This window comes from Haliaeetus albicilla, chromosome 10 (genome assembly GCF_947461875.1).
Source record: "Haliaeetus albicilla chromosome 10, bHalAlb1.1, whole genome shotgun sequence".
NCBI lineage: Eukaryota > Metazoa > Chordata > Aves > Accipitriformes > Accipitridae > Haliaeetus > Haliaeetus albicilla.
This window is the reverse complement of record NC_091492.1, coordinates 6,694,846-6,714,101: the sequence shown is the minus strand read 5'-3', so window position 1 is coordinate 6,714,101 and position 19,256 is coordinate 6,694,846. Positions and strand designations below refer to the sequence as shown.

At 41.6% G+C, this 19,256-nt stretch overlaps 2 protein-coding genes across 3 annotated transcripts in view; one reads left to right on the top strand and one right to left on the bottom strand.

The window, feature by feature from the left end:
* WWOX (WW domain containing oxidoreductase) overlaps positions 1 to 16,884 on the top strand; it is a 536,552-nt gene extending 519,668 nt beyond the window's left edge. For both annotated transcript variants that reach the window (XM_069793395.1, XM_069793394.1), the window contains one exon: positions 15,808 to 16,884. In XM_069793395.1, the coding sequence (XP_069649496.1) occupies positions 15,808 to 15,996 (189 nt within the window). In that variant the 3' untranslated portion in view covers positions 15,997 to 16,884. The remainder of the gene's footprint in view (positions 1 to 15,807) is intronic.
* MAF (MAF bZIP transcription factor) overlaps positions 15,778 to 19,256 on the bottom strand; it is a 194,403-nt gene continuing 190,924 nt past the window's right edge. The window contains exon 3 of the mRNA XM_069793405.1: positions 15,778 to 17,118. The gene's annotated coding sequence lies outside the window, so the exon portion shown is untranslated. The remainder of the gene's footprint in view (positions 17,119 to 19,256) is intronic.

Below are 19,256 nucleotides of genomic sequence, written 5' to 3'. Positions count from 1 at the left end.
AGATTGAGTGAGAGCTTCAGGAAAAGGAAGCTAATGGCTCTCGCAGATTAGACTGTCTTTTGCCAAAAGAGTTTAAGAGGTGCATGTCTTAGTATAACAGTATTGGCATCATTAGTACTGCAGCACAGAATGCTATCCAAGGAGCCTAGCTGAGGCTGGAAAGAAGTGCTGCAGACAAATGAAGAAGGCAGCATAAACCCTCTAATCCTTCCAGAGATAAGGCACTGAGGGTGTTGCATAGAGCTAATCAGGGACACATAAATTATCAGCATAACAGATGTAAGAAAGAGCATTGCACAGAGAAGAAAATGGAGTTCGGCTGAATATAGGTCTGGCCAGATGTGCAAACATACACCTAAGCTGATAGAAATAGGAGCAAGGAATAAGCAGTCTTCAGCAAAATTTAGGATGCCCCAGCAATGTCGTTCCTCACCTTACCTCTATTATGGAACTTACAGCTGAATTTCTTTGCTTCCTTTATTCTGCTATTGATTAACCTGGGTAGGAATGTTCTCTTTTTACATTCCTTTTTTCTTTGTTACTTGGTTTGTTGTTGCAGTTTGTTCACTGTGTGGTTGTCTTAAAAGAGCAAAGGAAATTTGACATGGCAGCTGAAAGCACAGAGACGCAAAGGTGCTTCATAGTCTGATGAGGTCAAGAAGTATCATTATCTCAATGTACAAAACTCTGTTACTAAACGCGAGTATGATTTGTGGGTGAGAATCTCTGTGAGCAGTACGAAACAATTGCATGAAAGGCAGCTGTAGGTTGCTGCACGCTCAGATACTTTATTAGTGTCCACTTGGTATTTTAAGTGAGCAATATATAGATATGTGTGTAAATATACGCATACACACTTGTATATTTGAATGTCAGTGCCTAGTAGCATTAGAGAAACTTGCCGCTGGACAGTATCAGTTACTGCGTCTGTAGAATTACTGTTGGACATGGACTGATTTCCTAATAATAGCCAAAGTGATCATTCAACCTACATTTAGCATGCCTGGATTTAAAATGCAAAACAGCAACAAACTTCATGCAAATGTCAACTCTGCCTATGTTCTAGGGTGCATGTCCAGAGGAGGAAACAATAAGTTTATTCTTCTCCCCAATTAGACTTTTGTGAAAGGCTCAGTTATGTCTCCAACTATCACATTGAACACGCACTAAAGCAGCACATTAATGTGCCTTTTAATGCTTCTTAGGAGTAGATCAAAAGAAATGTCAGGTGCACTTTACATTCCTCCCGTGATGTGTCTGAGGCTGTTGGTGCGTCACCTCTGCGAGGGCCGTTGTTCCCAGCCCGCCGCGCTGGGGCTGCGGGCGCTCCTCAGGGATGCCTGCCTCCTAAAATGCTCAGGGATTTACCACGGCACCGCTACACCTCGTGTCTCGGCTCCACAGTTTGCTGAAGCCGGTAGAGTCCTGCTGCTCTCACGGAGAGCGGGTTTTGGCCTTTGCTCTTCGGTGGGAGGGAAGAGTTGTTGAAATCAGTCCTGGAGAAAATGACTTAAAACTCAACATTCTGGAAAATGGAACTTAATTAATGGGAGCAAACTTGCAAACCTCCGCTGTAAACTGCTATTATTTTGTTTGCTTGCTTGAGGGAATATGTCAGAGCGGTGTTTACCTTTTCTTAGTACAAGCTTGCTGTTCTACCCATCATTTATTTTTACGTGATTAGCAGGTGGACTTGTGGCTCTGTCGCTCTGAACACAGGATGCTCCAAATGTGCAAGAGACAACTTTCCCTAACAAGGACAGCACCGTCACTTCACTGGTCCCACGTTGCTCGGCTCCCTAACTAACCGTGTGGTGACGGATGCGGCGCATTGCTAGCATGTGGCTCCTGGCGGAATACGGGGCTAATATCGGCTAAAAGATCGCAGAGTGCATTTAGTGTGTGAGACACAGCCAGGGTATCCTGGGCACCCACTTCTATACCAGACACTGTGAAAGTAGAGTTGAGCCTCTGAGGTTCGCAAGGCTGAGTGGGTATAGCATTAAAATGGAAGACAAACGGCAAAGAAAAGGTACCCGGTGTCAGACATAGGATCACAACTGCGAAGCAGGAGACAAGGCTAAGGAAAGCATGTGAGAAGGAAAGGAGAAGCAGACGTATAGGGGGAAAGAAGAAGCAAGGAAAGAGAAATGCTGCAGTGTGCAGGACGACATGGACGAGGACAAGAAGCTGGAATTAATGCAGAAGTGGGGAAGCAGTCAGAAGGGTTCAAGTTTTGTAACAAAGTTCATTTCTATATGTTTTCCTGTTTCAAATGGATGCTTTGAATAAATAGTGCTTTCATTTCCCATGAGGCAGAGGTGAATAATAAGTACCTCATCTGGGGACGCCGATCTCCCTAACATCAGTCTTCTGCTTGCAGCCTTACACTCCGGCAGTGCTTTGGCTGAGCAAATTAGCCTGAAGTGTTGTGCCCTTGGCTGGCAAATCCTTTCAACCCGGTTGAACGGACAAAATGAATACCCAGATTGTTCCTACGTCTGTTATTCTCTCGTGTTTATCTGGCTGAGCTGTCACTCAGGCCATTATAACTGTGGTGCACACTCAAATGACTTGTCCACTCACAAAAGCAGAGTCTGTTGATGATAAGCTAAACAAAACTGGAGAGCGACTGTTGACAGAGTTGGGGGATCTTGCAAATGTCTCAGGTAAAAGCAGAAATGCAATTTGGGAAGGTACAGAAGGAGCTTTTCTTACGCGTGTACAGTTTTAAAGCGTTCGCTGGAATTTGTCGGCAGACGATAAGTGGGCATTTATAATGAATTGGGTTTCGCTCTACTTTAAACAAATTAAGCAGCACGCAGAAGATTTCTGAAACTTGAACGTAAGGCTATATTGCTCTTACTAGAATTAGCCTGAAAAGACATAATTTACTCACGCAGGCTTTGCCAGGACAGAGTGTAGCTGCGATCTGCCATGTGCCGCCCTCTCCCCGGTGCCGGCGGGAGGAGTGGCGAGCACCCACAGTGCATCGGGTGGGCTGTGCGGGGCTTGCTGGGGAGAGCGGCCAAACCTTCCCACAGGGCTCTGGATACACTTAACCCTGGGGTTTAATTACCCTGCTTCAGGTTTGCGGGTCCTGTGGGTTTGAACGTGGCGGGTGCTTGCTCCTTCCAAGACAAGGAGGATGTTTGCACGAGGGGGGATCATTGGGTTTACTCATAAAAGGAATTGGGCTTCTTAAACATCCAGCAAAGCACTGAATGACACAGGTGAAATGCTGTATGAAGATTTATTTCCCGACTTTTAATTTTTCCACAAGGACCCTGTGTTAGAAGTAGGACTCTGAGCCACTCCTGAAACTAATTTGATTGCGTGACATTAAATAACGCGGTGCCTCTCTGCTGAATGTGAATATAGCCAAAGCCTTCTTGGTCCTTTAGCCTCATGTTTGTGATCATAATTAACAAGCTTCGAGTTTACAGATTGCGAACGCGAACACAGTCTCAGATGTTTGAACAGTGCTGAGCCATATAACAGAAAGTGTCTCCTCCAGCTCCTTCCCAGGCGGAGAAACTCATTCAGTGCTGGATTGTCAGAAGAGTTTTCCTCACCATCCCAGCATCCTACTTTCTGCAGTGGAAAGGGGAAAGACGGGACTGAGTAAGGCTGCAGTGGTTTAAATCCTCCTAAGCGTCATGAAGGAGCAGAGGGAAGTTTAAGTAAAGAACGTCCTACGTCTTGCTGAGAATTTGTTAGGATTCACAGTTAGCGAGGGAGACGCCACTGAGAGCGTGGCACAGCACGGCAACATCTCTTTTATCAGCAGCTGGTGCCTTCAAAACCCCAACCCCAGTAGCCTCGTTGGCTGTGATGATAACTGTAACGGATGGTACAGCTATTTTTCATCAAATGCTTGTTAGTCAATTTATTAGATTCCTAATATACTAATGCACTCATTTGGCAGGCAGCTCAGCAAACGAGACTTGCAGTGGAGTGTACTCATTCAGAGTCACGGTAACTTGCAGGTTGCTGATTTCTCATCAGCACTCAGAAGATAATTTGCAAATGTGCCATTTATCATTATGCGCTTTGTAGAAGCAGATCTCATGAATGGGATAAACAGATAAGAGTCTAATAATGAACATTTCCTTCCCAAACACCATTACCAGCTTCTAGAGTATTATGTTTTATATACATTGCACATACTGCACCTATATGTGCATCTGAGTTTGCATGTGCTCGTAAAGTAGCTGGGGACACAGCTTTTTAAGGGTGGCTAATGCACTTATCGATCTCTCTGCTGAGGGACGCAGTTGGAGGAGGTTAGACATTGTCTACCGAAAGACGTAAGACTTTTATTTGTAGTAGTTTAAGAAGTGATGGATGTGTGTGGACTTTTTCACCACGAAAAGCCACCGCTAACCTTCCGTCTTTCCTTTTTCTCACCGGAAACTGTGAAAAGCCACTGGTAAAGCCAACAAAAGGATTATTCAGAGGCTGGATGGTAAGGATTGCATGGCAGAGGTTGCTAAAGGAGCACTTTTTTTCCACACCAAAGATAACACGCTGTATGGATGCTCTGACCTGTACTGCTGTTTGCCACTGCATTTGACTTTGCATCGATGACTGCTTTTTATTTGCTTGTTCACTTTTTACTGGGAAGAAGTCTAAAGTAACAGTAGCCAGGCGAACAGTCTGCAAATGCGATTCCTGTCTCCTCTTGTGACATTCAGGGTGGAAGCCCTGCATACAAATCGTTACTACTTATTTTTGCTTCTGCAGATGCGATTTTATTAAATGAAAGGTGTAACAAGAAGCCCAGCATAGGAAGGAGCCCTTTTGCCAAATGGCTCTGTGTGTTTAGCTCTGCGACTGCTCTCCAGCAGGGCCGGGAAACCATGCAAAGATATTGATAATTGATTCCGTTTTATATAAGTTAAAAACTAGCTTTTCCCTCCTAGTGTGAAGGTAATGGGTTTTGTCTGTAGAAAGATAATAATCCTATGAACCATTTCTACGCCCTCTATTAAAGAATAGTACAGCTTGCACTTGAACATAATGCCCATGTCAGCGCAGCTTTTTAAACATTCATCTTAAAAGAATCTTCAAGGACTGGAAAGAGATCTTCCCCAGACACCAAGCTAAGTTTGAGGAACTTAAAAAGTCACGAAGATCCTGTCAATTAATGTGTTTATTCTTATACATCTACTCTGGAAAAAGCATCTTCAGACATGAAAGCTGTTTTCTTTCGATTAAAAAGTTGTCATTGCATTTAGTTTCCATAGATAATGCAGAGGGGATTTTTTTTTTTTCCCTTACCGTATTGGGGGATAAATGCATCTCTTTTTTCTTCATACCATTTTCCTCATAGGAATCTTCATTTATTACATGAACAAAAAAAGAAGGAAGAAGAGAGCTAAATTGAAACCTCACTTCCAAATCTGTATGCAGGAGGTGACTTGATTTATAAGCTTAGGTAATTTCATTTTTGTTCACACTCCTTCAATTGAAAGGCTCCCACAAACAGTGTTGCAGCACTGAAGGGAAGAGATGGGGAAATTTATCAAGCTATTTATCAAATTATTTTCACAGTCTGTCAAAGTCATAAGCACGCTAGAAAAGAAGCATAAAGAGTACGTTCAAACAGAGGAGCACGTCTGAGTGAGCAGCCGGACTGCTGCAGAGCCGACGAGCAAAGAGCCGGCCAAAGACGTGGGGAGTGCTCTGGGCTGCCGCGGCGTCTGCCCCCAAACCCAGCCCTGGCACTAGTGGTATTAGACCCTTACTTGATGGATTATGGGCTGAGAAAATGAAACAGAAAACATCATTAAACAGGAGAGGTCAGAGCAAAGGGGATAGAGTTCCCCCCCGCTCCGAGTCTCTGTTGAGGTTTACAAATGGGGCTGGTGTTGAAACTAAATGGTGCGCATCCTCGGTTGGGGGTGAATCGCATCCTGAGACAGGACTCCACGCTTTGGAGAAAACAGCCTTGGACTATGCATCCTTGGTGGTGGGTCTTGGGAGACAGTGTTGGCAAAGCGGGGAAAAAAATAAACAAAAAAGCGACTGAGATTGAAGGAACCAGTCTAGTAAGAAATCTTTAATTTCTAATGAGCTTTAAAGGATTTGAGAGAGTTGATTTTTTTTTAACAAACCAGTTCAAGTACATGCCTTCAGATTATAAAAGTACCTGAAATTGCCTAGAATATCAGCATGCATAGCTTGTTAGTATTTACATATATTTACATAGGAAAACAAGAGAAAGATCTACAGTTATTTACAGTCTACATAGGAGAAGAGAAAGGCAGCATAATTGTATTTCCTAAAATACAGTAGTTGAATAGTCAGCACATGCATATTAAGATATATTTGCATGATAGAACGCAAATGTTTTAAGACATACCTTTTTAACTCCCTATGCTAAGGTATAGCATATAAAGGTAATTTTTTTTTTGTTTTGTTTTGTTTCTAGTCTATTTGCATCAAGTGCTTTAAAATGTTCACTAACACAGCGGCAGCATTATTTACCCTGGCAATTAAAGCAACAGTACACACGATAATTTCCTACTAACTAGCAACAAGCTGCTGGTGAATGAAATATCTATTGTTTCTCATTATCCATCGACCAACATACAGGGATCTCTCCTTGTAAAGGCAGTGCCTAAGCTATCACCATTAATTATAGAAGTAATATAAATGAGACTCTACAGTATGTACTAAATGAAATATTAACAAGGCCAGTGTCTTTGAGCCTGAAAGATGCACTAACAGGGCACACTTTACAGCAGGCTATCTATGAAAATCACACATACATAATACAGGAGTGCCTGGCTTACAGCTCTAAGCCTAGACTTTAGAGGCCTGTTTGCTAGATCTGTATTATTGCAAAATACATTCCCTTAATTAGTTTCTGGAAGACAGAGTTAGTACTTAATTTCTCACCACGATATGTCCCCATCATAACACCCTGTGGTTTTTCAATGTATTGCATTACTGAAATGTGTGTGTCCATGTGTGTATGTGCATATGTGTGTGTGTATCAACAGATGAAAAACAGTCTTTATCTTTAAAACCTAAACAAACAGCTTGTTAAATACTTGTCCCAAAAGGTCACTTGCTTAAAAAAGCATTGTGTTGTGTGGGTGGTTTTTTTTCACTCATCTCTAAAATGAAAGTCTGTCTAAAAAATTATCTGTGCAATGAACGAAGAAGCCACATGTCAGTATTGTGATGACATTCTTTGCGATACTGCATATGAAAAAGTCTAAATTTTGACTAGTAATAGTATTAAAAAGCTATATAAATATATACAGCATATACAGTTACTGTATGTATACATACATTTATATAAAGTATATATATAATTAAAGTCAGGTACAGCAAAAACATAAAACATTTCAAGTCAGCCTAAGTTAATAACAGAAGTGATTTCAATGAATTGTCATCTACGTATGCCCAAACACCAGCCAGCCCTATTCTGATGATTTAGTTGCAGCAGCATATCTAATCTGTCTTTTGGCAGGATATGTTTATTGTCGACAACCTGTTTTGCTCAAATCTTCAAATTACCCTTGCCCAGAAGAATCCGCCCTCAGCTGGCAGGTTATGTGTTTCAGGAGGATTTCCAATGTCCTCCACAGGATTTCCGTTTTTGACGGTGGCTGACAAGTCGCGATAGGACGCGCGTTTATATAAATGTACATCGCAAAATCTCAGAAAGTGAGTGGCAGAGATTTTCAGGTACGATCAGCTCCCAGTGGTGCTGCTGTGATGCCCAAGGACTGTCTCTTACACGCACTTTGCTTCTCTCTCCCCTGGCCAGTGTTGGCACATAGGGCAGGGGACAAACAATGGACAGCAACATAATATGGTCAACCTGATTGCACCCTTACCCGGTTACACTCTGAAATGAAGATTGATAATTTTCCTCGGGGATTTTTCCCAAGTCCGGAAATGAGCAGGAGCGTGCAGTATCGCATCGCTGCTCCATACTAGCCTGCGAGAAGAAAAGAGAAGCAATACTGGATCGTAGCAATTTGCATGCAGCGTTCAAAACTGCCACTTCAGTGGAGCAATGATGTCTTAAAAGTGTAAATCAGGTGTGAATGGGAGTTCAGCAGGCAGGAGAAGAACATGCAGAATTGATCTGCGTGGAAATGGGATGTGAGTAAAAAGGCCAGGGTGAGCAGCCTGCGGGGCGTGCTGCTGCTCCGGCTGTTGAAATGCTGGTTGGGCAAGGTGAAGCCGTATGCTTCATTAAAGTTTTTTGAAGCTTAAGGTGGCTCTCTGTCAGGCTTGAAACAATTTTCAGAAGCTGATCGTGGACTTTAATAAGATACTGAGAAAAGGAAGGAATACGGTGCTTGCAGGTGCTGTGGTAAGAGCATTCAGGTTGCACGGGCATAGGTGTCTGGTGCCATCTTAAACAATGTATGGTTTTATCTGAGATATCTGTGAGGGGCTGGCAAATACAATACTGGACCTATGGGAATTGTTGTGCTCTTCTGAAGGACAGCTGCAGAGCATGCATGATATCCTAAGGCAGCTCAGGTGTCTTAAGACCCATGTTAGGCAACTGAATCCCACCCCTGGTATGTCACGATGGCTCTTTCTAGCATATGCAAAGGGTAGGAGAGATGAACCCATGGATCACCCTTTCAGGGGCTGGTTCCCTCTAAAGCATCCATTTTTGAAGAATTCAATGGTGTTTTGGCTGATAAGAGTTTTTTGCCAAGTTCTCTGTGAGCTGGGCGAAAAGAAACAGGGTGAGAGAGGGAAGACACTGGAACAGGGCCCGGTGTAACAGAGAGCTTCACAGGTTAAAGAATTAAGTTTACACAATAGAGAAAAATATACATGATTTTAAACGGTAATTACATTTTTGTCAGCTATTTTGCCAACCTTGTTCTACATCTTCGACACATTTTAACAATGGTTTATAATATAACACTTTATACTTACACAGTGCTTTTCAACAATAAGCGTGAAAGCACTCCATAAATCTGAACTGGTCCTCACAACACCCCTGTGAGGTGGGTAAATAATAATACTCTCCCCATTTTACAGCTGGGAAAAGTGAGGTACATGGAGATGAAGCGACTTGTCCAAGTTCACTAGGGAAGTAAAAGTTGAAAGGAGAAAACCACCCCAGTTCTCCTGACTTGACGTCCTGTATTGTGGTGGTTTTTTTTCCTGTGGAATAATTGCAGACAATCTGTTTAACCCTGGATGTTGGAGGTTGGAAGTTTTCAAGCACTATCGTTGTCATAATTAAGAACATATGGGGTGTTGCATAACACAAACAACATGGTGCATTATCAAAATACATTTATTACAATGGACACATTTTCTTTTGCAAAGTTAAAACCCAGAATGTAAGTTAAATATAGCTGCGTATAGTGAATAGTTGAAATAATCACTAGGTCTTAATGCCTCAAAAGTTGAAAACAAATCCTCTTTCGTGAACTACTGCAGTTTCCTTACTCAAAGAACATAGCACACTTATCTTCTATAATGTATGTAAAGAATACTGTAAATGGGTAAAGGTCTTAATGACGCTAAGAAAAGTTGCAGCATGAAACCAACTATTCTTTGCAAGTAGAGAAGCTGATGGAGTTTTGAGTCTTTGTAGCTGGGAATGAATTGAAAAAGGAATACATCCGAGAAAAAAAAGCAGACCTTATAGATTTCGGTTTATCCGTTGTATTATCTTCTAAGAGATGCTTTTCTGGTTTAAATGTGGTGATGGGGGAAGGGGAGGTGGTTGAGAATCTCTGGTTTAGATGTGGTTCGGTGAGACCTTTGAAAAGACTGTAATTACAGAGTCAGTTCAGGTCACGTTTTCCTGCTGGCATTTAGGTGGAGATGGGACCTGAAGTCAGCTGAGCCCGATTTGTTTCTTAGATCATATTTGGCAGCTCCAGAGTTTTATTTTTTTAGCTGCAGATATGATTTCAGTTTATCATACTCACTCAAAATAGCAAAGGCAGGTCTCAATTTCATATTTCCTTGCTGAAAAAGCAATCAGGGAATCGTGTTTTCTCCTATTTTTACAGGAGACTAATACATACATATTCTGAGTGTTACTCATAAGATAACTGTGCATCTGGGATTGCTTTGAGTAAGAGGACTGCAGCAGGAACTGAACAGTTCTCCTGTCTTCTCACACGCGAGACTAAAACTTGTTCACTGCATTGTACGAAAAGTGACTGTCTCTCACAGCTCTGAGCTACCCTGGTAGGAAACGGAGCAAAGTAACGCCTGGAGTTGAGAAGTAGCTCCCTCAGCTAAGAGTGGCCTCAGCTGCGGCTGATACCACCAAACAGCTCTTAAGACTGCTCCTAAGAGCACTTCAGATACTGGGGAACCCTGAAGGTTGGGTGAGGGCATGATGATTTTAGACTTGCTAGCGTTTTTTTTAGAGGAGGTCATCGCGCTCCGCGTTGCCTGCAAAGATTTGGGCTTGATGGGAAAATCTACAAATTCAACTCATCTGCTGAAACATTTCAACATTACAGAGCAAGGAATAAGTATATTTTGAGAAAACTCTGCACCACAATCCCAGCCAGGGGGTTGCTAGCAATCCCAAAAGGAAAAAAATCCATTCTGAGGGCAGTTTTCTCCCAGGAGGTAAGCCAAAGCTTGGGTGCTGAGCCGCAACCTGGAGCAGTGGCCCCCCCAGCCCGCTGTGGCCAGCCTGTGCCCAGCTTGGCCAGCTGGATGGGTGCGCGCCCCAGCAGCCGCTCGCCCTGAATATCAACGTCAGGCTCGCAACAAGCAACGGAGCAGATCCTCAGCGACTGCAAATCTGTGGACCCTCTGAGAAAGCAAGGGAGCTGTGCTGATTTACACCAGGTGAAGATGAGGCTCGAGGAATGGAAAACTGCAGCTGTAACTTTAGGGTTTGGTTTGTACAATTTGGAACCGATCATTGTGGGAATAGGCTCCGTATCATTTTGTTTGTTATTCCAAGGAGATTTTAGATTTCACATCAAATCAGGAAATAACCCTTGCTGAAGCTAGCTGGTGGAAAGCTTTTCCCTCTCCAGCAGAACGGATTTGAACTCTTCAGGGTGCTTTTCAGAGGCACAGAGAAGGTAGGGGAGACCCCACTGGTTTCATGATCTGGAGTATGTTCGTACTACCTCATCTCCACACTGCTGTGTAATGAGGTACTCCACTATAAATGGTATATTCACAGTGCCGTTGTGTGGATCTGGTATTTTTGCGTTAGGGATGTGTTGGCTTTGTCTAATAGTCCTGAGATGAAAAACAGGAAAAGCCTGAAGAATTTTAAGGAAGCACTTGCCTTTTAATTTCACTTGAGCTGCTTGCTTTGAATCTGGCCCTTGTCAAATACCCGCCTCTCATGTCATTTTGAATTCACCTTTTTCCACTGGCCATCTTTTAAAATGCACGGTGCTAAACTTAACCTCAGGCTACCGAGATAACTGGCCTTTATGCTTAATTTTTCATAAGAAAATAAAACCCTTCTTTTCAAAGAAGCTGATCCCATCTCACTGGCAGGCAATGTTTAGTGGTGTCTGCGTGCCCTTAACAGAGTTTAGAGTAGATCTTATTCATTTGTAGTTGATAAATATACAGATAAGTTATGGCTTTGTTTCTATTATTTATATGCTTGGTATGCAAACTTGCTTCAGAACAGGAATCTAATTTTAGAAAATAAACATGCACTTGAAAGTAGACAAATCTGAAAACTAAACATTAACTGTGTAATATGTTTTCTTATCAGGAACATAAATGGTATCTTAGAATACTAACGGATGCATTACATATATTAATGAGGGTTTTACCGTACAGTGTATCTCAAGAACCCCTTTTCTTTTACTGTTAAGATATTCAATATTAATTTGTATTCAGTGCCATCAGTTACAAATTGACAGCTAGCAGTTATGAAATAAATGCCTATGAACTAGTAGCTACTTAGTATTTTCATCTCAACAAAGGATTTTGGAAGGATGGATAATTGAGATCTTTGAGCCTCAACTATAAATAAACAGCAACTGCTGTATAAATCCCACCCTGCTGCAGTTGAAGATTGTATTACAAAACTGACAAATGATTTGCGGAAGAGAATGATGAACCCTTATTACTAAGACACTCTTCAACTTAATCCAAAACAAGATTCCCGGGTAATTTTACGTACGCTAGAAAGATTGATAGCGTGGTGCTTGCCTAGCAGCTTTCAAATGTTTGACTGGATCGGAAATGGCATTGAGGCATGATTAAAGATTCAGTTGGGCTTCTCACAAATTCTTTATCCTGTGTATTCATCATTGCAACCCGCTGCCTTTGTTGCAGGTTAAAGAAGGCTGACCCCCAGCTCTGGTGATTAGCACCCTGTACAACTGACAGACGTACGGAAAAAAAAAAAAAGTTTAGGTTGCCCAGCGCTTTTAGCATTGTTTATCAGTTGAAATTGTTGGGGGGGGGGGGGGGGGCGTTAATCACAATAGATCAGGGAGAGTCTGTGACAACTGACAGGCTCATTGTTTAAGACATTTTTTAACGAAGTTGTTAACATTAATTCTTTTATATAGTACTCTAATCTTCTTCAAATTATGTTCTGACATGGCACAAACCGCTTGGCATTGAAAGTCATTCAACAGTGATTAAAGTGCTCTTTTTATCGGTTTAAGAATGTTTCATCTTGTATCAGCAGTATGGAATTGTTTACTAATTAGATTCCCTAACATCCTCTGCTGTCGTATGCTGATGATATGAACAGGAAAGCTGATGAGCAAAAAATTAAAACTTGTTATTAAACTGTCATAAGGCCCAACACATAAAGATGTCATTCAAAAGACTGTGTTCATGAGGGATAAACAATATTTACTGAGAAACTAAGCGGTTTCTCAGCCTGGCTAGGCATGGCTGGCAGTGCAGGCATTCTGCAGTTACCCTCAGCTCTGGCTCTTCCCGGAGGTTTGTGGTATCTGAGTCGTAGATGCAAAGGCGGAATTTGTCCCTTGAGGACCTTCCCATTCAGCACGGCGTATATGGGGCTCCTAGGCGTCCCGCTTTGGGTGGGAAGTTGGGCTACAGACCTCCTGACATCCCTCCCAACCCAAAGTGTGATTCGATTCCTGTGATTCTGTGACACTCGTGGGACCCTGTCCTCGGGCAAGTCACTTAGGCAGATCCTCAAGTGTCTGAATGCAACTAGCTCACATTCACCAGAGGCAATTAGATGCTTCAGTGGCTTTGAGAATCTGGGTTTTACCTTCTGTTTCGTAGTTTTGCCATCTGAAGGAAGCTCCTAGGCTTGATGAGTTCATGGTTGTCCATTATTCTGAGATATTAAAGCTTTACCCTCTGTCAACGAAGGGATAAATATGACTGAATTTCTCTTAAGTAATAAGAAAGGTACTTTTCTTTCAATGATAGAACCATTGAACTTACTTCTTCCAAAACAGCCAACATGATTGAAACATTTAGAAAGTAAAGATATGCACAGCCAAAAAGCAAATGGCACATTGCTTACATCCAGTTCTCAGGGAAACACTGGAGGCATCGCAAGATAAAGTGCTTTGGGCTTCCAGCCACATAATCTTTTATCGCTTAAAGTAAATATCCTATGCTCACACAGGGAAAACTATTCTCTTCTTTTGGAATCTAGGTTGTGTCAATGTTCGAGGTATAAAGCACTGCTGTTATACTGTGGGACATTTTTCTGCCCGCTGAGAGTTTTGTTTAAAAGTCATCAAATTTGACTCATTTGAAAAGATAAATTATTGTTTGGTTTGGATTTTAAACTGCTCTGATAAACTTCCATTTTATGAATTAGCTGAATTCTATTAGAGCTAGCCTGAGTTTAGCTTGGCTGGACGGATGCTTTTCAGCAATAGCTTAAGGGCTCTCACTCTGCATTGAGCAATTTAGTTTAATTTTACCTTTCTAATAAAAGTCCAGTTGAATTGCTTGCAAAAACCTAATAATACTCTTCAGGGGCTTTGAATCATTCTAAACAGCTGAATACAGTGATCATACCTGTGCTGTGGAGCTTTATAGGATAGTTCAAATGAGCATAGGAATTTTATTGTTCTCTATTAATATTATTTTTAGTAGAACTCTCTTCCATTTCTGCTACCGCCTTTAAGATACTTTCTCTTTTTTAAAAAAGATATTGGTTTAGTAAGAGGATTACTATGTATTATACTAACTTTAAAAATATTTTGGTCTGTTGATAAATATATGCCTTTCAAAATACTTAATACAGACAGTTTTGCTTTACCTTGTGATGGGAGATCATTTCTAAGCTGTGGAGTCATCATTATCAGTTTAATCCCATCTTCTGAGAAAAATGCATGTCTTGCAAACAAATATGCTTTTCTTTGCCATTACAAAATTGAGGTGCCTCAAATAAGGAGAATTGGGGCTTTTTAGACTGCTTGCTGCCCTTGAAGGATGAGAATGCAAAGTAGAGGTCTTCTGCAGGTTGACCCCCTAACAGCACCCTGAGTTTCCTTGGCTGTGACAGTGAAAGGCCAGAAAAAAAGGGACTGGAGGAAAATCACAAGAGATTGAAACCTGTTCTCTTTCCACATTAAATTATCCTAATGTGGCAACATCTAATTTCTCTTCGTTTACTTTTTCAATCATACTTGGCAGCCTCTTTATTCTGATTCCTATCAGCTTGTAATTAGTTACCACAGAAAGGACTAAGATGTACGTAAATAATCATAAGATGCCAGATAAACTGTATCGGTTTAAAATTAGTGTTGTGTCTTGCTATGCGCTCTCACCTATTATCTTTAATTATAGTTACAAAGCAAACTAGTTTCTTGCCCTCTTTACAGCTATTCTGGCATTGTGCTTTTAATCTGTGCCAGAGAGTAGCCCATCCTCGGTGCCGCGGTGCTTGTCCCAACCCTGTGGCCTCGGTCTCCAGGTTTCTGTTAGAGAAATTCAGAGAAACCCGTTCTTCCTGTCTGAACATAAGTTGACTTGGTATGAAAAAGAAAAAGACAAAGAAAAAGCTAGAAAAAGAAAAAGCCCCTCCTGATCCACAAAAGCCTCTAATCTACCCGCTCCATTTCTTAAAGCATTATAAGACATGAGAAATGGTTGTTACAGAACAAAAAACCCCACTGGAAAGCCTTACGTCTCTGCAAAATCAGAACCCCTCTCTGCCTGCAGCAGGTAAACATTCTTACAAGGCAGCGGTGACAACTGCCACAGCGAAACCGTTGATCAAAGATGTATGGGCAGGTTTGGCACCAATCCCGATTGCACTTTACATGATAGGTCTTAATTGGAGTGCCCAGGTTAATTTTGTACAAGAGGTTTGAGAAACCCAAACAAACAAAATACCTGCATCAGCCTGCATTGCTGGTCAGGATTAGGAAGCGCGGGCACCCAAGGTATATACGGTAAGGGCTTTCTGTGTTGCAGAGGGAAACCAGGGAGTTTTGAGGTGCTGCTTTTAAACCTGGCTCAACTATTCTGGTTCAAACACCGCCTGGGCAGACCTTGCCCCTCTGCATCAGGCCGGCCTCTCCCTGCCGCCGATCCAGGTTTTTTCCTGAAAAGGGGCAAAAGACCCGAGACCGGGGCTGTGGTTCAGGATCGTCTTTTTCTTTTCTTTTGCTCTGAGAGGAAAGGAAAAGAAAAAAAGTCTTCGCTGGGGCGCCTTGTAACTAAGAGGCCAGCAGGCAGCACCTTCAGCAGGGTTTCAGCAGGGTTACCCCGTCAGCCGCGATGCTCTTCACCGACGCTTTCGTAAGAGACAGCTTCAAAGGACTGCAGTCAAAATTACAACGACAAAACATCTCTCTGTCTAGTTATATAGGGTTTTTTCTTTTTTTTTTTTTTTAATTCCAGCAACAAGGAGCTGCCACAACTGTCTACTGCGCCACGGCGGCGGAGCTGGAGGGCCTGGGCGGGATGTACTTCAACAACTGCTGCCGCTGCCTGCCGTCGCAGGAGGCGCAGGGCGAAGCGACGGCCGCGGCCCTCTGGGAGCTGAGCGAGAGGCTGATCCAAGAACGAATTGGCAGGCAGTCCAAATAACAGGGAGCTCCTGGAAGGATCAAAACACACGAGCGTGTGCACGCTGAAAACTGCCAACGCTGGAACCTGTCCAATCTTATCATCTAGAGGGTTTCCATATACCTCAGATACAGATTAACCAGTGTTAAATGAAATAATAGCAGTCACAACATAGTGAAAAATGTTAAGTACTAATGGGAAATGGGGAATACTGCGGGTTAAAGGGACAATGCGGCTTCCTGGGGCTTAGTTAGTCTTGGTTCTCTTTCTTTTGATTATAGCCTGTTCAAAGTGTAACCCAAGGAGGCATCTTTTGTCTTATTTTAGAAAAGCCATGCTGCAGATATTTTCTGTTGTTTTGATTAATGGGTAGGTACGTAGCCCGATATGGGATTTCCTCTTTATTTTGATAATTACTGTCTGTTAGGCTTTAGGTATTGATTGGGAGATGGTGGCTGTGTTGATTCTTTTTCCCTACAAGGATTTTATTGGGTGTGGCAAATAAAAAGATAATTAAGGAAAGAAATCTTTCCTGCCCTTAACTGCTGGCTGCAAATACATCTGCGCTGTCTAGAAAAGAAGGTGCAAGAAGACATCTGAACAGAAATGGTAAAGTCACAGCTAATTAAGTATTTCTGATTTTTTCTTAAAAGATTATAATAAAAGATATGTTGTAAACCATTCCCTAAATACCGTTGAGTTAGCAAAGATGATGTTGTCTCCTTAAGAACACACAGAGCGTAATCAGGGGTTTAAATGGTATTTCCATCCATTTCTCAATTCACAGTTTTAAGGAGTTTTTTTCTTTGAAAGTTCACAGTTTCTCAGTTCTCCTGATACTGTATCCCATTCCAAATCTCTCTTTTTTTCCTTCAGTTTAAATTCAATAAAACAACATGCTTGCTTGAATATTGTCACCTGAAGAGAAAATTTGTCTCATTTCTGCAAATGTCTTAGTTCCAATTTTTTTTTTTTTTTTTAGAAAAGAAAACTTGAGGAAAAATAAAGAGCTTCTCGTTGATGCCAAGAAAACGCTGTTTTTTTCTTGTTTCTTTCTGAGTTCATTTTTTGTATTTTGTGCTTTGTAGCTGTCTTCGCGCCAGAAGGTTGTCCTAAGCCATCCCCAGTCCAGCATCACATTTTCTGTAGACAGAATATAAACAAATAAATAGAAGGACACATTGTTAATAGAAGCTTATTTGATCCCCTTATTATTTATGATTTATTGCTAACAGTCTGCCTTCCGTGATTTTTCTTGTCTGCAATCATGATGCATTTGATTAGTTGTCGAATAGGTGTTAAAGCCAAGGCATGCATTCACCTGGAAGAAGTAGCCGTAGCATCCTCCCATCAAAAAACCCACCACGCTTATGTAAGGAATTATGATAATGCGGTGTAACAGCTATACCTTACAGTCATATATTACAATTTGATTTGACTCTTTATTTTTTTGAGTTTACAGCTAATTCTAGTTCAGTGAGAGCTCTTCTCAGGTAAGTGGTGGTCAGTCTCTTCTGTGCATAAGGGTTGAAATAAATACTCTAAGTATCTATAAGTCTCAATCTGTGAAATTAAATTTCTTCTGAGTGAACGGGGGAACCTGGGAGCCACTGTCCTCAGATCTAAGGTGAATTAGCTGACCTGGCTTTATACGGAGAAAATAAGGTGGGGTTTTCTTTCCCCAAAGCCCTTGGCATCCTTCAAGCTTCTGCTCAAGCGCAGCCTCAGCTGCTCCCTACTCGGCCACTTCCTTACCTGATGCCACAGTCTTTCCTAAAGCAGCAGTAAAGAATATATGGCCTTATTTATACCTGCTGCATCACCTGTGTAGCAACAGCCTTCAGTAAATAAGCAATCCTGCCCACCTGTCTTCCTCTACTATCTGCAGCAAGCCCCTTCCCCAAGGCCAGCACATCCTACTGAGATTGTTCCTGCACGGAAACATTTGGTGGAATAAAGAAATAAAAGGGGCTATTCCAGAAAGAACAACATCTCTTTTCAGCCTTTTTGTAAAAAAAAAAAAAAAAAAAAAAAAAAAAAAAAAAAAAAAAAAAAAAGAAAGAAAAAAAGCGGGGGGCGCTGTGGGAAAAAAAAGCTCTTTCTTCTCTCCTAGAAGTTTTGTCCAGCCTGTGCTGCATGGACCAGATGCTGGTATAGTATAATGTCTAAAATCTACTGGCATGGGTCAAAGTGTTTGCCAATTGAGGTGATGGTTACAGTCAAATTCCTTGTATTGTCTGGAGTTTATCTGGGGAGAAAAACTGATTAACTTCTGTTACCTGTGCAACAGCCTTCACAAATGCATTATTTTTCCTTTTCACAGCCAAACAGAATTACTCTCATATAATAATACGGCCAGTCTATGACAGCAGAGCTTTGCATCAGAAGTTGGCATTGCTGGATTAAGAAGAGGCAGTAATTAAGCAATGCTGGGAGCTCCGCACTCCCCCAAAGGCCTGGGCCTTATGCTCCATTTAGGCAAACATTAATAACCAATAATGAACACCCTGTCATTCCTTATTGCTGAAATATTGCATGCTTTTATGAGAATTCAGTACTTAAAGAGATTGCCTGCCTTCCTTCAAAGAATATCTGGGAGGTGTTTTTCCTCCGTACGCAGCTCACTATTTCAGTGTTATGAGGTAAAAGCATTTTTAATGTTAGCATAGTTTTGCATTAGTATGTAGTAAGTTACCACCCTAACTTCACCTAGTTGGTTGGGTTCCTCTGGTTCCTATTTCTGGTTAATAAATATTTATTGACACTAGTGTATTACCCTGTCTAAAGTTTCACTGTCACAATTCTCTCCAACTCAGATAAAATGACTTGCTCTCTGTTTCCTTCTTTCTTACTTTTTCTCTCTTTCTTTCATTCTCTCTTTTCCTCTCCTTCTCTTTCTTTCTCTCCATTTTTCCTCTCCACCTCTCTGTACTCCTCTTTGTCTCTCTCTCCTGTGTTGAGATAGCCAGCATAAAAAAGCTTTTTTTTTTTTTTTTTACCATTTTCATTCCAAATAAAAAAATAATGGCACAAAGCTGCAGAGCATTTGCTTCTATTAGAAACACTTGTGAAAATAATTTTTCTTGCACTCTCAGCTTGGTTTCAGGACAGGAGGGATGTGCAGGGGACATTAAAAACCAAAAAGCAATTGAAAAGCAACAGACTCCAAACCCTCCATTTTAATAACCTAGATGTGCCTAAGTCATTGGCTTTCAAATATATTTTGGTGTAAAATTTGGCACATTTACAGCCGGTCAGATTTATTTATTTGACTGGCTTAC